The sequence below is a fragment of the Oncorhynchus mykiss genome, chromosome 19 (genome assembly GCF_057628025.1).
Source record: "Oncorhynchus mykiss isolate SJ-2025 chromosome 19, ASM5762802v1, whole genome shotgun sequence".
NCBI lineage: Eukaryota > Metazoa > Chordata > Actinopteri > Salmoniformes > Salmonidae > Oncorhynchus > Oncorhynchus mykiss.
In genome coordinates this window covers 34,493,070-34,506,749 of record NC_143040.1, presented here as the reverse complement: position 1 = coordinate 34,506,749, position 13,680 = coordinate 34,493,070, and the positions used below count along the sequence as shown (strand labels likewise).

The following is a 13,680-nucleotide window of genomic DNA, read 5'->3' as shown; positions in this document are numbered from 1 at the left end:
TGAGGGTGTGAGGGAGAGAGATACAACACACACTGTATAGTAAGCCAAATAATAACACTTGAAGATTACACTTGGCTTCTTCCCACGTCTTTTCAAAGACACCGTTTAACCTCCTTGAGACTTACTGTCACTTGAGTCGGTTGTTAATTAGAGGGACACAGACATCAGAGACAGAGTCGGTGACTTAGTGTTCCTCCAACATGACCTTGTAGCTAAACAGCCTTTTCCAAGCCTTGATGAAACCATTATCTAAGTAAGATACAGTCCGACTAATACCAAACATCAACAATATATTATACTTAATCACACACGGCCTCCACGGGGCCTCTGGCGCTGCATTATACAGAGATTCCTCTCGTGTGTGTTTGAGAGTCATTTAATGGATAAACCGATGGATTTGCGAAATGTAAATGACTCATCCGTTACGAAGCTCGATGTCGAGGTAAAGCTCAACGCTCCAAGCCTCTCTGGTGGACTTGTGTTCACATTTGCATCTGAGGCATTTAGTTGTGCGCTACTTTCTAAGAAGACTTGGGGCTGGATTCAATCAGATTTGATGTTTATGTAACATCTGTTTATAAGGTTACTGCCCACTCGAACATACCTTTTGGGGGATATTATTTGGGGAAAATGGCTATTATGTGTGCTTGTCGGGCATCTTTCTAAGGTCAGGTGACAGGTCAGCTTATGGTCACCTGATAGGTTACCTGACACAGAGGGCATCTTGGGTAGAACTGATTCCATTAAATCATTCTGATTACTGTGTAAATACTACAATGGTTGATTTGATTGAATTTAGCCCTTTTAGTCAGAATATGAGGGACTGTCTCTAGCACCACTAGTGGCTGTGAAATCTCTGAAAACACCCCAGAAAGGAAAGAAACAGCGATTACCTTTAGACGTCTTCAGAGGATCCTCCAAAATGTGTGTGTGTGTGTGTGTACAGCAGTGGAGGCTGCTAAGGGGATAATAATAATGACTGGAGTGGAGCTAATAACACATTCCAGCCATTATTCTGTGCCGCCATCCCTCCACTGATGTACAGTGTGTGTGTGTGTGTGTGTTTAACGTGCATGCGTTTCTGTGCATTTGTGTGTATAGTTAGACAATGAACAGCACTCACGATCATTGCACTGAGTGCCGGTGTAGGAGGTCATGGAGCAGTCGCAGGTGTAGTTCTCCCACTGCTGGATACAGACGCCCATGTTGGCACATGAGTCCTCTTGGCAGGTGGTGCTAGGACCTACAGGTGGCAGAGCAGAGCCATGTGATACCCAGGCACAGGTGTGAGCACTAGCCAACAGCTCCCCAACAGGTGCCATGCAGAGGGTGTCAGTGCACATCAGTGGGCCATGCACTAGTCAGGTTAGTATAGGTCACAGTACATTACATTACTTCCAAAGGCATTATAGTACCGTAGAAGTACACCAAACTGAAGAAAAATAAAAACCACACGGCATTCCCTCCAAGTAGGTTTTAGTAAGACTTTTAGTGCACAGACATTGAACAGAGTACTGGACGTGTTTTCAACATGGCTGGTTGATGAGAGAGAACTGGCGGATTCAGACAAACTGACTAGGGTCCCGTTCTCTCATATTGAGTGGCTCTGTAACAGTGCTATTACATGGTATGTACTACCTGTACACAGGCACTGTCCACAGTGTAGGTATATGTTCTTAAATAGTAGTTACAATGACTATAACAATGTTATTTGATTCTAGTTATATGTGAGGAATTGTTAGTGTATTTGCCAGTCTTTTACATTGTGCAAGCCACAACCTTATTCAATATGTAAATACTGTGGAACAAGATGTAGCTAGCTATACACTGTAAATCCATTGTGCCTGTTCATGTCAGCCCCATGTGAATACACAGTTTTAGAGCCACCAGAGGTTAATATGAAGTGCGACCCGGGTGTAAGCTCTCACATTCTCCCTCCTCTCCGCTCCTTGCTCTAGCCAAAACCAGTCTAATGTACAGAGACACTGGGGAAGAGTTACCACATGGGAACAACATGGACAGGAAAGAAGATCCGAGATAAGAGACAAAACATTTTATAGCAAAGTGGTGCACATAGCTAGGATATGTGTTTTTGTTATATAAATGTTGGTGTGGAAGTGTCCAGATAAGTCCAGGGCTGTGTTTCATTCCAGAAAGGTGTTCCCCTTCCCCTCTGCCCTCGCCCACTGCCCTTCACGGAACCAAGACAACGGGTCAGACCCTATCCAGTTCTGTCGAAGAGAGTGAGCGAGGGAATATCGGAGGATGCAATCTATGTGGAATGAAAACGCAGCCTAAATGAGAACTTGAGGCTCACCACCTTCTACAGACTCATCCCATGTTTTTGCACGTTCATTTAAAAGGGAATGCAGTCTCTACTGTGCAGTAGTGCAAAACCAATTCAGTGGGAATCGGGACAATATTCCCACCGGAAACGGAAAACCATGTGAAAAAAAGATAACTGCAAATAAACTGGGTTTAAGTGCAATTTTCTTGTGCAAGACCATAATGAAACAGAAAAAGTAGTAGAAATAGAACAAAATCATAGTAGGCTAAAAGTGCATTTATTGTGTAATGCAAAGTGCAGCGGAACTTAGATTTATGCAAGATAAAATGATTCACTTCATGTTTTTCTTCTTCTACAGGCAGCAAATTAGCTACAGACATCGATTTTTTTCCAGTAACCTGAAATAAATCTATCCATAAATAAGTAGAAATAATACAAGCAAGTCATAAGTGATGATTGTTAGCATTATGGCAAGTCAGCTCCCCAGTTTAAATCTATATTCTATTAATCAACCTGAACACATTCTCAGGGGAAACATATATTAATATTGCTCAGCCGGGCCAAAATACGGCCTAAAACCCCTCGGAGTGGACTTTTTGATATGTATAAATGTCTCTAAAATACCAACAGTCTCCGGCCTGCATTCATTGCATGTAAAAAGCTGCTGTCGCATTCTAATGAAATTAGCTGTCAGACTGTCGTAATCTCAGATTGAATGTAGGCGACCGTTTCTTTAATTAGTGTGCTAATCACACTGGTATATCAGGGAGCATCCACACTCTGGGACTAAAAGCATCTGAGGCAGAAGGGGGATGGTGTGTGTGTGTGTGTGTGTGTGTGTGTGTGTGTGTGTGTGTGTGTGTGTACATGCGGGTCTGCCTTTCTGGTGTATACACGTGTGTGTGTGTGTGTGTGTGTGTGTGTGTGTGTGTGTGTGTGTGTGTGTGTGTGTGTGTGTGTGTGTGTGCGTGCGCGTGCGTGCGGCGACCCACGGTGCGAGACTTAATGGATTCTTCTCTGACGCTGCCCAGACAGGCGGGAACAGCAACGCTCTCCGTCTAACAACATTAGCATAAAACAAGTACACGGCTCGATACAGAAAAACAAGATCTGCAGACATAATTATACAGGCCGGCTAATGTTTTATTTATGCAAAAGCTCTCCATCGCAATCATTAGTCTGTCTCCCTGCCTGCCCGCCTGCCTGTGAAGTGAGGGTACGCCGTAGCACTAGCAACCGCTACCTATTATTCTCCAGAAGTGAACCATTTTATAACAAGCACATAGCCAGCCACAGAGAAGCTTTCAATACCTGGCCATGTTTGCAGTGGATTGTGCTTAAATGTACACTGTGCTAGGTGACATCATCATACACAGCGGAGAGACTTCTTGCTTTACCACCAACAACATCAGACTTTAAATCAACCAAGACTGCTATTGACTCGACCTAATTGCGCTCTACCTTGAGGCATGCCAAAATGTGGAATCTTGGCAAATTACAATGTTTTTGCTGTTGATTTCTGTAAACAGGAAGTCACCCCGCTGTATATGATGACGTCATCTTGCTGAGAGTATCTTTAAGCCAAGGCATTATTCTTTAGTGAGTGGTGACACATAACATTACACACAGCATCTTTGGGCCAAGCTCAGAATGGAATTTGAACCTTCTACCTTGTAGGTCAGCTTTGGTGAAACCAACTTTGTTAGCGAAAAGAACAGAAAGTGAAAAACGATAAAATAAGGTTAGTAGGTGGCCAATGACTGTCGGTTAATAAAGCAAGCGCTTTACTAACATAGACATGCCCTTTAACCTCTCTAAGGAAGGGGTCAGGGGTCAGGGCTACACTACCATGACAACCAAACTATAAGGAGACATGAAACAGATGGGAACAGTACAGAGAAAACATGTAGGTGAAGATGGTTATGGATTGGAGGGTTTTTGGGCCTATTGAGACACATTGTATATTGTCACATCAACAAATGAAGGCCTATTTGGAAGGGCAATTGCACCATCGGTTTAGCTACATGTTTACCTGTTTAGTCATTGCACATAATTCAGACACACTTTACTAAAATATTCATATTCAAGTGAAAATGACAACAGGAAATAACAAACAGACATCTGCATGGAAACCTGCAAAGGAATATGAAGCAAGCGACATTTTCATTTGACATGAATAAGGTATTTAATCAAACCCAATTAGGATTTTTAAACATTGTGTAGGTGTATACTTAAAAGCATATGGGACCATTGCTGCTCAAGAGTGATGAAAACACAAAAGGTTAGTATGCATATGTTTTACAATGAAGGAATGAGGACAAACGACACAAGACGGTTCAGGGAAGACGTGAGTCACAGAAACAACGAAATACAGTTTAACACTCCTTTTGTTTACCTTCAGATTGAACTTAAACGCATTGCTGCCGACAGTAATGAATGAGAGCTGCATTGGACAATTAGGTACGAATACTCTTCAAGGCCTCGAGTTCTCAGCTTTCAGCTCAGTATCCCAATGGTCGAGGCATTAGCGCCATCTAGTGAGGGTTTGATTCAATTACAATAAACTATGCCTTACATTAGAAGTTCAGGACTATAATGCTCCCCAAATCGATTTGTAACTTTGTTGACTTACCGACTTTGACGTAACATAGCCTACTAAAAGTCCATTGTTGATCCCTGATTAAAACTGAATGACAATATTATAATTAAACTGTCACATTGTTTTGTGATTAACTGTGAATAGGGGAGCCTTAAAGTAATAAAGCAGATTCGGGACTATTTGTGTTTGTTAGTTTGTAATTGAAGTTGCGTATTTATTCATGGTCAATGCTATCAAGGATCCTTGGGAAGTCCCTAACCATAACCCCCTACCCTAACCATTAAACTTACCTAAACCTAACCCTTATCTTAACTATTTAAAATGTCAACTTTAGTGGGGTTTGGATGATCCCAAGGCACACGGATAGAACAGACTATTTATTCATGTTCTGAGGAACGCTCACAATCGCATACGTTCGCAAAAGTGCTCCTTTACACGTACATGCTTAAACCAAGTCATCACGTTGCTGATCGCACATAACGACCACTGTTCCGTTTGTAACACTTCGGTCAACTCGCCCTGCTTCTGGCTCTTCATGCTGGGCGTTACAGAGACGCCTATCTCACGCATTCCTTTACCTGGACCCGGTTTCCCATAGTGATGGAATTTAGGCTTTTACCAGTGTTTTAATGATGCATCTTTTCCAAAGACGCCGCGCAGAAGAAGAAAAAAACCCTCGCTAAGAGCCAACTTATGCTTGATCTGAATTGTGTGGTGCAATTTCGAGGCAGGCAGAGGCCAAATTGAGCTCCACACCTCGTGCGGAGGGGGCTCCATTTGGCCCTCATTGACATGAATGGTTGACGATAGGTGAGTGCGGGAGATCCTGTGTAAACAAACCCACTCCACAGCGGCTCTGCGCTGCTCCACGAAGCGCAATAAGTATGAATGCCCTGACGTCTGCAGAGACCATATCACAGTAAATGCTGCACGGCCAATGCAGACGTCAGCTTGACCATGCACCTCCTTTTCAGTGTGTTGTTGGAGCATGGGTAGATACTGATAGTCTCGGGATAAGCTTTCTCCATTCAAACCTACATTATAGGCCTACTGACGACGGATCAACCACCTATAGTAGCAAATATTGAGGCAGGGCATTATAATGCTTAGGCCTACCCTATAATAATGTACTAAAATCATAATTGTGCACATGTTGTCACACAGTATTAAATATGTTGAGGCAAACATTTGACATAGTGGATCACAGAATTAGCCGAACAGAACCCTATTGACTGAACCATACAGGAACTATGTAGCCTAACCGATTGGACTACCCTAAGATTTTATGCAGTGATCACGGGTTTTCATTGTAAAGCCTATTTCTTATTCTTGTCTTGTTTGTTAACAATAGCAAAGACATTGGCAACCGTGTGGTGAACTTCATTCCGAAGATATCGCCGGCCAAAGAGAGACAGATAAACAGCTTGATTTTATGTTTAGCAGGGAGGTTTTCTGTGTATAAAGTGATGCAAAAGGGCATCGCATACGACCTCGATCACACCTACTGTACCATTGCACAAAATGGCATGTACGCGTCATCATCTGGACACGTGTGCAACAGAAGTGAAACGTTCACCTTCCGCTACCACTTCTGTCAAGCCGTCGACACACGCAGTTTGATGCAGCACACAGAACACACTGCAATTGTCTTTGCGATGTACCGAAATGTAAATCAATGTGAGTGTGATGGAGGCGTTGGCTGTTGAACAAGTGGTCTGAGGCAGTCCGTAAATACGAACATTTAGTAAGTACAACTTTAGCAAGAATGGTTTTAGGAAACAGCTCGGAGATTTAACAATGCTCCTAGGAAGGTTGTAAGATTAACTTAGCCTTAAACATGCTTATGGGAACGGGGCCCATTGAAGCTCCCACGGACTGTTTGGGATAATTCATTCTGATAGTGTCGATGGTTGTGTATAGACAACGCTAAGTTGTTTTAGCGTCTCAGGTATGCTATAGACCAGGGTTTCCTAACTGGTGGCCAGCAGGCTGAATTTGGCTGGCTGGTGGATTTATTTTGCCCACCCACGTTTTCTGAGCAAATGTTTTTACGATGTTTTATTTTTATTGTTGGACATAAAACACCAGGAAATCAGCTGCTGAACCTGTTGAACCTGGAGTCAAGTGATTTGAATGTTGGGAATACTTGGGAACAGATTTCCAAAATTCAAATCACTCAGAGCTGATTTCCTGGTGTTTTATGTCCAACAATAAAAAAATAAAAATAAAAAGCAGAATAACACCTGATCGTATACAAATGTAAGCAAGGTTTGAAATGATTGTGTCAAATATTATATCTGTTTGGGCTTTTTGCGGTCAATTTGAAGCCTACAAATTAATTAATGGTAACTATGTCCCCTCCCCCCACCATCAGCTGAATAAAATAATTGGCTGGCAGCTGAATTTAGTTGATGATCCCTGCTACAAACTCAGCTGCGAGTCTTTCTGCAGTTTGCAGTGTTTGGGTGTTTTGCCTGCCACCAGGTTGCTAATAATTAGACTACTTTGGTTCATTTTTGGTGAACTTGAAACTTTTTGAACGACAACCATTTTTACCTTGAATTCCTGGACTGTCATTTTTCTGGTTTGCCCGACAACACTGTTCATAAAATCATACTTTTTGATCATGCTTCTCCATCTGCTGTTGAACTATGTGCTCCAAAACCCAACTGACTACCCTGCCACTATTCTTGACAGGAACGTTCATTACGTGACAATGATTTAGCAAAAGAATAAGTGAAAGTACACACACCAATGCAAATATGTGCGCACACATCCTCACAGCCACTCACAGACAAACAAATGACAACAAAGAAGAAATGTCATGGATGTGATACAACGGAAGACCAAATAAATATGATTCATGAGCTTTTATTGTGAAAAATAAATAAACAGATATTTCAACACACACATCACTGTGTATACTGTATCTCCCAAAGTAACATTCAGACTTGTAATGAGAGGAAGACTTATGGGGATATAAATATGGAGTTATAGATATCCTGTACAATAGTCATAATGTTAAAGGTATATTAGGTGTATATACTGCACCATTATGTGGCTCTCTGATACGGTCTTTTCAAAAGAACAACAAAAGAAACAAGAAGAACAAATGCACAACAGATAGATTGAAATAAAATTTTAAAAAACAAGATGAGAAAACACTCACACAAAAAGAAAAAGGAAAATAAATGTTCAGAAAACAAAAGGATTCACGGTGCAAACTCTTAAGACTCGGGAAAACTTGCCCACTGACCAAAAACTATATTAACCAAAAATGATATTTGAAGAGTAGTCAAAAGAGCATAGAGTATTTGCAGCGATGATTCTTAATCTGAATGAAATGTGATGCTAGTGCAAAAATGTTTCACTAGGCCGCCGTCGGCTCGTTGATATGCATGGAATATTTCAAATAAACGCTAAACAAACTGAAACTTTTGGCATTCTAGTTTTGTGCGCACATTGCATACAAGCTGTTGTATCGTATCTGGGGTTTTCCATATGGCTCCATAGAGATATTACAATTCTTATTCATACTATTCTCTATAGTTGCATTGTTGCTTGGGCAAGAAGAGCCGATTACATTTCTAATCTGAACATTAGTGCAAACTGTATGCAAATTTGGGTTGTACAGTATAGTGCGTTAAACCAACAAATAGCCAATCGTAGCTATGTATGATAAGGACTTATTGTACAGCACAAAATAGCAATTGATCACATAACACTTACATGCCCACACAATCAAAAGTTTTGTATACAAAACGGACATAATCAACATACCGGTAGCTCCCTGTCCTGTATGTACAGACACTACACAAATGTTTTCTTTATGTGTTTTTTTTTTTTGTCTTTCTGAAACATGACTGTAGTTATCAATCATGACGAGCTCCTAAAACACTGATAAAAAAAGGGAAACATCTCAAAACAACAAAGTCAACAATGGTTGTGCTTGTGCTAATGTGTACTAATGTTACTGTAATGCTGCTTTGAGCTGTGCTGATGTGACATCATCATTGTGCGACCAATGTGGCCGATATGAGCTAGGTCTGGTCCTCGAGGTTGAAGTTACCCATCACCACATATCTATAATTTCCTAACTTCAAACCCTGACCATATACATTAGGATGAATTAATACTGACCCTTCACCATTGGTTGGGGTCAACATCTACTGTACCTACTGTAACAATGGCAGTTGGTGGTGGTTGTAAAATGTCCATCCCTGCTCTAGCTAACAGAGGGCTGTCTGGGTGGTGAGTGAGGTGACCAGCAGTGTTAGTAGGATGGACGAGGGAGCGTAAGGTACAAGGGAGGTGGAGCTACTGTTGGAGTTAAGGAGGAAGAATGGGCTCCCTGAGCTGTCGTTGACGTTTTTGTTGTTTCTGGGGTTGTAGTTTGGGTTGTAGTTTGAGTTTGAGCTGAGGTCCGAGTCGGACATGGTTTTGAGGGAGGGTGTACCTTCGCATCCTCGCTCGATCTGCCCGCTGCGGAACAGCGCATCCTGGAGGAGGTCAGGGAGGCGGCCGTTGAGGTCCACAGAGGCCAGGCAGCCTTGGAAGCCATCCCGGGACGCCACCAGCTTGGGCAGGCTACCGTACATACCAGGGCCCAGTCCAGCAATAAACAGGTCACCTGGAGGAAGGAGGAGAGAGGACACCGACATGTACTGACAGAGTCGAGCTTTATCATTAAGTCTTTTATTTTACAGTCCTGGTAAGGCTTTATTTTACAGTCCTGGTAATGCTTTATTTTACAGTCCTGGTAATGCTTTATTTTACTGTCCTGTGTAAGCTGTTATTTGCAAATACATTATGTTTTTAAAGAGTGCTTTACGATAATTCATTGTAAAAATTCTACAAAACCAACCAGGGTGGACGTGTGCGACTCAAAACCACAATAGCCCATTGAGCTAAAGCCAGGCATTAGCTCTGGGACATGGGTATTCAGGTCTCAAGCAAGGTTAGTCGTCCCACATGGTTCACTGAACCACCTCTGCTATATACTCTACCTTTCAGGTCAAGGTTTTTGGCTCCATTGACCACCTGGCTGGTTGCCTTGGCGTCCACCTTCAGCGTGTGGATGTTGCTGTTGTCACGGGTGATGACCACGTTGTGCCACTGGTTGTCATGGAGAGCCCGGTCGCTGTTACCCTTGATGACGTTAGGCCCATTGCCAAGGTCAAACACGTAGTGGATGTACCTGAGGGAGGTCAAAAGTCAGTCTGGTCACTTGAATAGAACACCTGTTTGACCAATAGGAGTGGCGCAGCAAAGGAGATGACCTCTAGGCCTCTGTGAGTGGAGGATGGGAACTACAGGAATATGTCAAAATGGTGACATATAACCACTGCAGTTATGCACTACATGGCCAAAAGTATGTGGACACCTTCTCGTCAAACTTCTCATTCCAAAATCATGGGCATTAAAATGAAGTTGGTCCCCCCTTCGCTGCTATAACAGCCTCCACTCTTCTGGGAAGGCTTTCCACTAGATGTTGGAACATTGCTGCGGGGACATTCAGCCACAAGAGCATTAGTGAAACCAGGCACTGATGTTGGGAGATTAGGCCTGGCTCGCAGTCGGCGTTCCAATTCATCCCAAAGGTGTTCGATGGAGTTGAGGTCATGGCTCTGTGCAGGTCAGTTAAGTTCTTCCACAAGAGGTCGACAAACCATTTCTCTATGGACCTCACTTTGTGCACGGGGGCATTTCGTGCTGAAACAGGAAATGTCCATCCACAAATTGTTGCCACAAAGTTGGAAGTACAGAATCATCTAGAATGTCATTGTATGCTGTGAGGTTAAGATTTCCCTAAGGGGCCTAGCCCGAACCATGAAAAACAGCCCCAGACCATTATTCCTCCTCCACCAAAAATAACAGTTGGCACTATGCATGCGGACAAGTTGCGTTCTCCTGGCATCCGCCAAACCCAGATTTGTCCGTCGGACTGCCAGATGGTGAAGCATGATTCATCACTCCAATGGCGGCAAACTTTACACCACTCCAGCCAACGCTTGGCATTGCGCATGGTGATCTACTCGCTTCAGGTCTCGGCGATCCAGTTCTGTGAGCTTGTGTGGCCTACCACTTCACGGCTGAGCCGTTGTTGCTGCGAGACGTTTCCACTTCACAACAACAGCACTGACAATTGACCGGGGCAGCTCTAGCGGGTCAGAAATGTGACTTGTTGGAAAGGTGGCTTCCTATGACGGTGCCACGTTGCAAGCTCTTCAGTACAGCCCATTCTACTGCCAATGTTTGTCTACGGGTGTGGCTGAAATGGCTGAATACACTCATTTGAAGGGCTGTCCACATACATATGAATTACAGTATATGTCACTTATTGTGATTATTATTGTTATATGCTACTGTAATACCATCCCTGTGTGCACCTACTGTCCTTCGTAGTTGTGGTGGCAAAAACAAACAAAAAAACGTCAATTAACAACAAAGTCTAAGACCAGGTCGGATCCCACTCACCCTTTGACTAGCTCCACAGCGATGAAGTCGTTTCCGTCTCCACTGTTGAACATTATGAAGCCGTCCGGGGAGGTGGTTTTGAACTGGAAGAACAGGTGCATAGAGGTGTAGGCCTGCAGGGTGGCCAGGCTCAGGTAGCTGCTCTTGGACTTGAAGGTCACGGGGTCAGCGATGATGGAGCGCATGCCAAACCGGGCGTTTAGCTCGCAGAAGTCGATGTCTCCGTTCTTACAGAGATCAATGTACAGCATCCCGTTGAACCTGGAGTCAATAGATGGGAATAAGGTTCTATTTGAAAAAAACATGATATTATCTGATGCATTAAAACAGATAAAGTAAACCACTTTCTTGTCAACTGGAAGAACTTGTCATTCACTAGCGGCAAACGTATCAACAAGATCTGCTGAAGTGAAGCAAAACAAAACAGCCATGTTAACTAACTGGTTCAGATTTGGTTTCACCAAAACTGACACCATATGTCCACCTATCCAATGCGATGGCGTAGTACTCACGTTCAGATCGGTTCGCATTGCCTGTAAAGAGCTTGTATCTTGCATACTGCTATGTCTTTCTGGGTGAAGTATCGACGTTCATTACAGTATACGTCAGGAAGTATATAACAAAGTATATGAGAGAAGAGGAACCTGAGGCTCTGCAGGTGTCCGATGAAGCTAGAGGGGATGGCCGAGACGAAGCGTCTCTCCGTCATGATGCCCGTCTCGATGTTGTGGAACTCAAGACGGGTGTGGTCACCCGCCATCTGGCCTGGAGTAGGGGATGAAGTGAAAAAGAAGAAAAAAGAAAAAAGAAAAAAAGAAAAAACTGTCTGATACTAACACAAAAGGGCTGAATTTAAAGAGGTGGTGAAATTCCGGTACGATACGGGTAAATACAATGTAATAGTACAACTGAATAAGCTCAGCAAGAACAATTCAGACATATCAATAGTCACCTTTCTCAAATAATTATTTCAAATAAACATTGAAAACCACCGGAAGGACAGTTCACGTTTAACGAGCTAATTCTGTCATTCCCGTAAGCCTGAAGCTAAATGAGAACACCAGACACATCAACCCACACAAACAGTGGCTGATGAGGAACTTTCTCTCAGACTGTAGCTAGTATAGTACCTTCTGCTACGTCATCGTCCACCGTGAGCTTGTAGGTTTTTCCCCGGCGGACCACGCGCACCGTATGCCACTCATTATCATTGAGTTTTTGCCCAGCATACAGGGTCTCGGGTCCCTTGCCTGAGAACGATGGTTGGTCACAAAGTTAAAGTTGTCCTGCCTCCCCAACCAAACCTTTGCTTTCCAGTTTCCAATAGGGGCTGTCATATTGGGCCTTTTCCAATAGAAGGAGGTGATATAATGGGCTTATTTGTAACGACTCAAAAGGAGCAGGTGTAATACAAGGCATATATTGGGGATGATGACAGCAGAGCACCTTGAGCATGTCAAGTTGATTTGTATTCTGATTCATTGTCAATTGGGATCATTTTGGCATTTTCACTTTGTTCACTTTTCAAATTACACGTGTACTTGGGTGTTACTGTGGAAAACAAAGGTTAGGTTATTTTGGTAAAAAGCAACAACGAATACATTTTTCTACAACAATAATTTCTTAAATTGTCATTGCACACTGGAATAGCACCTTCACTGCGGAAACGTACGACTTTAAATATGTACTCAGCAGAAAAACCACTGCAGTCAATGTAACAATTACACAGCTTTTACTCATCATAGGGTCTGGAAATACCTTCCAAATACTTTCAAAATCTGTTATTAATAGATGAATACTACGTAGTTCAAAGAGGACTGTAGTGTTACCTACACGTACACTAGGTTATTACTGTATCTTTCACAGCCAAGTAACGCCCCAGAGCTGATCGCTTGAACTTCAGCTTGGTTTAGCCAGAATCCCTCTAAGCACCAGTAAAGCCCAGTGATCTAGACAGTCTACTGCACTACCGTGTGCGTGTAGTTGTGTGTGTGTGTGTGTGTGTGTGTGTGTGTGTGTGTGTGTGTGTGTGTGTGTGTGTGTGTGTGTGTGTGTGCGTGTGTGCGTGTGTGTTTGTGTGTGTGTGTGTGTGTTTGTGTGTTCGTGTGTGTGTGTGTGTGTGTGTGTGTGTGTGTCTGACAGTACTTTTCTGGCCTTTGTAACGGCAGGAGATACAGGAGCTTCAGCAGGAGCGATATTCTCCGGGACACTTCCGTGTGTTCTCACCCTGTCATGGGTGTGCTGTTGATTTAAAACAGCCGACACAAACAGAGTCTGGCAGACACAACCACATGAGCTCAGAACCCCTGGAGGGATG

At 43.1% G+C, this 13,680-nt stretch overlaps 1 protein-coding gene across 27 annotated transcripts in view; it reads right to left on the bottom strand.

Annotated features, from left to right (window-relative positions):
- The window catches only part of nrxn3a (neurexin 3a), a 430,411-nt gene that overhangs the window by 261,350 nt on the left and 155,381 nt on the right, over positions 1-13,680 (bottom strand). For 15 of the 27 annotated variants that reach the window (XR_016488894.1, XR_016488895.1, XR_016488897.1 and 12 more), the window contains 7 exons: positions 12,494-12,613; positions 12,008-12,128; positions 11,364-11,624; positions 9,893-10,083; positions 9,343-9,516; positions 3,958-3,984; positions 1,124-1,243 (listed from right to left, as the gene is read on the bottom strand). Coding sequence is in view for 18 of the 27 variants with exons in the window: in XM_090210796.1 (XP_090066922.1) it covers positions 1,124-1,243; positions 3,958-3,984; positions 9,343-9,516; positions 9,893-10,083; positions 11,364-11,624; positions 12,008-12,128; positions 12,494-12,613 (1,014 nt within the window). In the remaining 9 variants the exon portion in view is untranslated. The remainder of the gene's footprint in view (positions 1-1,123; positions 1,244-3,957; positions 3,985-9,342; positions 9,517-9,892; positions 10,084-11,363; positions 11,625-12,007; positions 12,129-12,493; positions 12,614-13,680) is intronic. The other 12 variants (XR_016488898.1, XR_016488896.1, XR_016488900.1 and 9 more) reach the window with 1 other exon arrangement.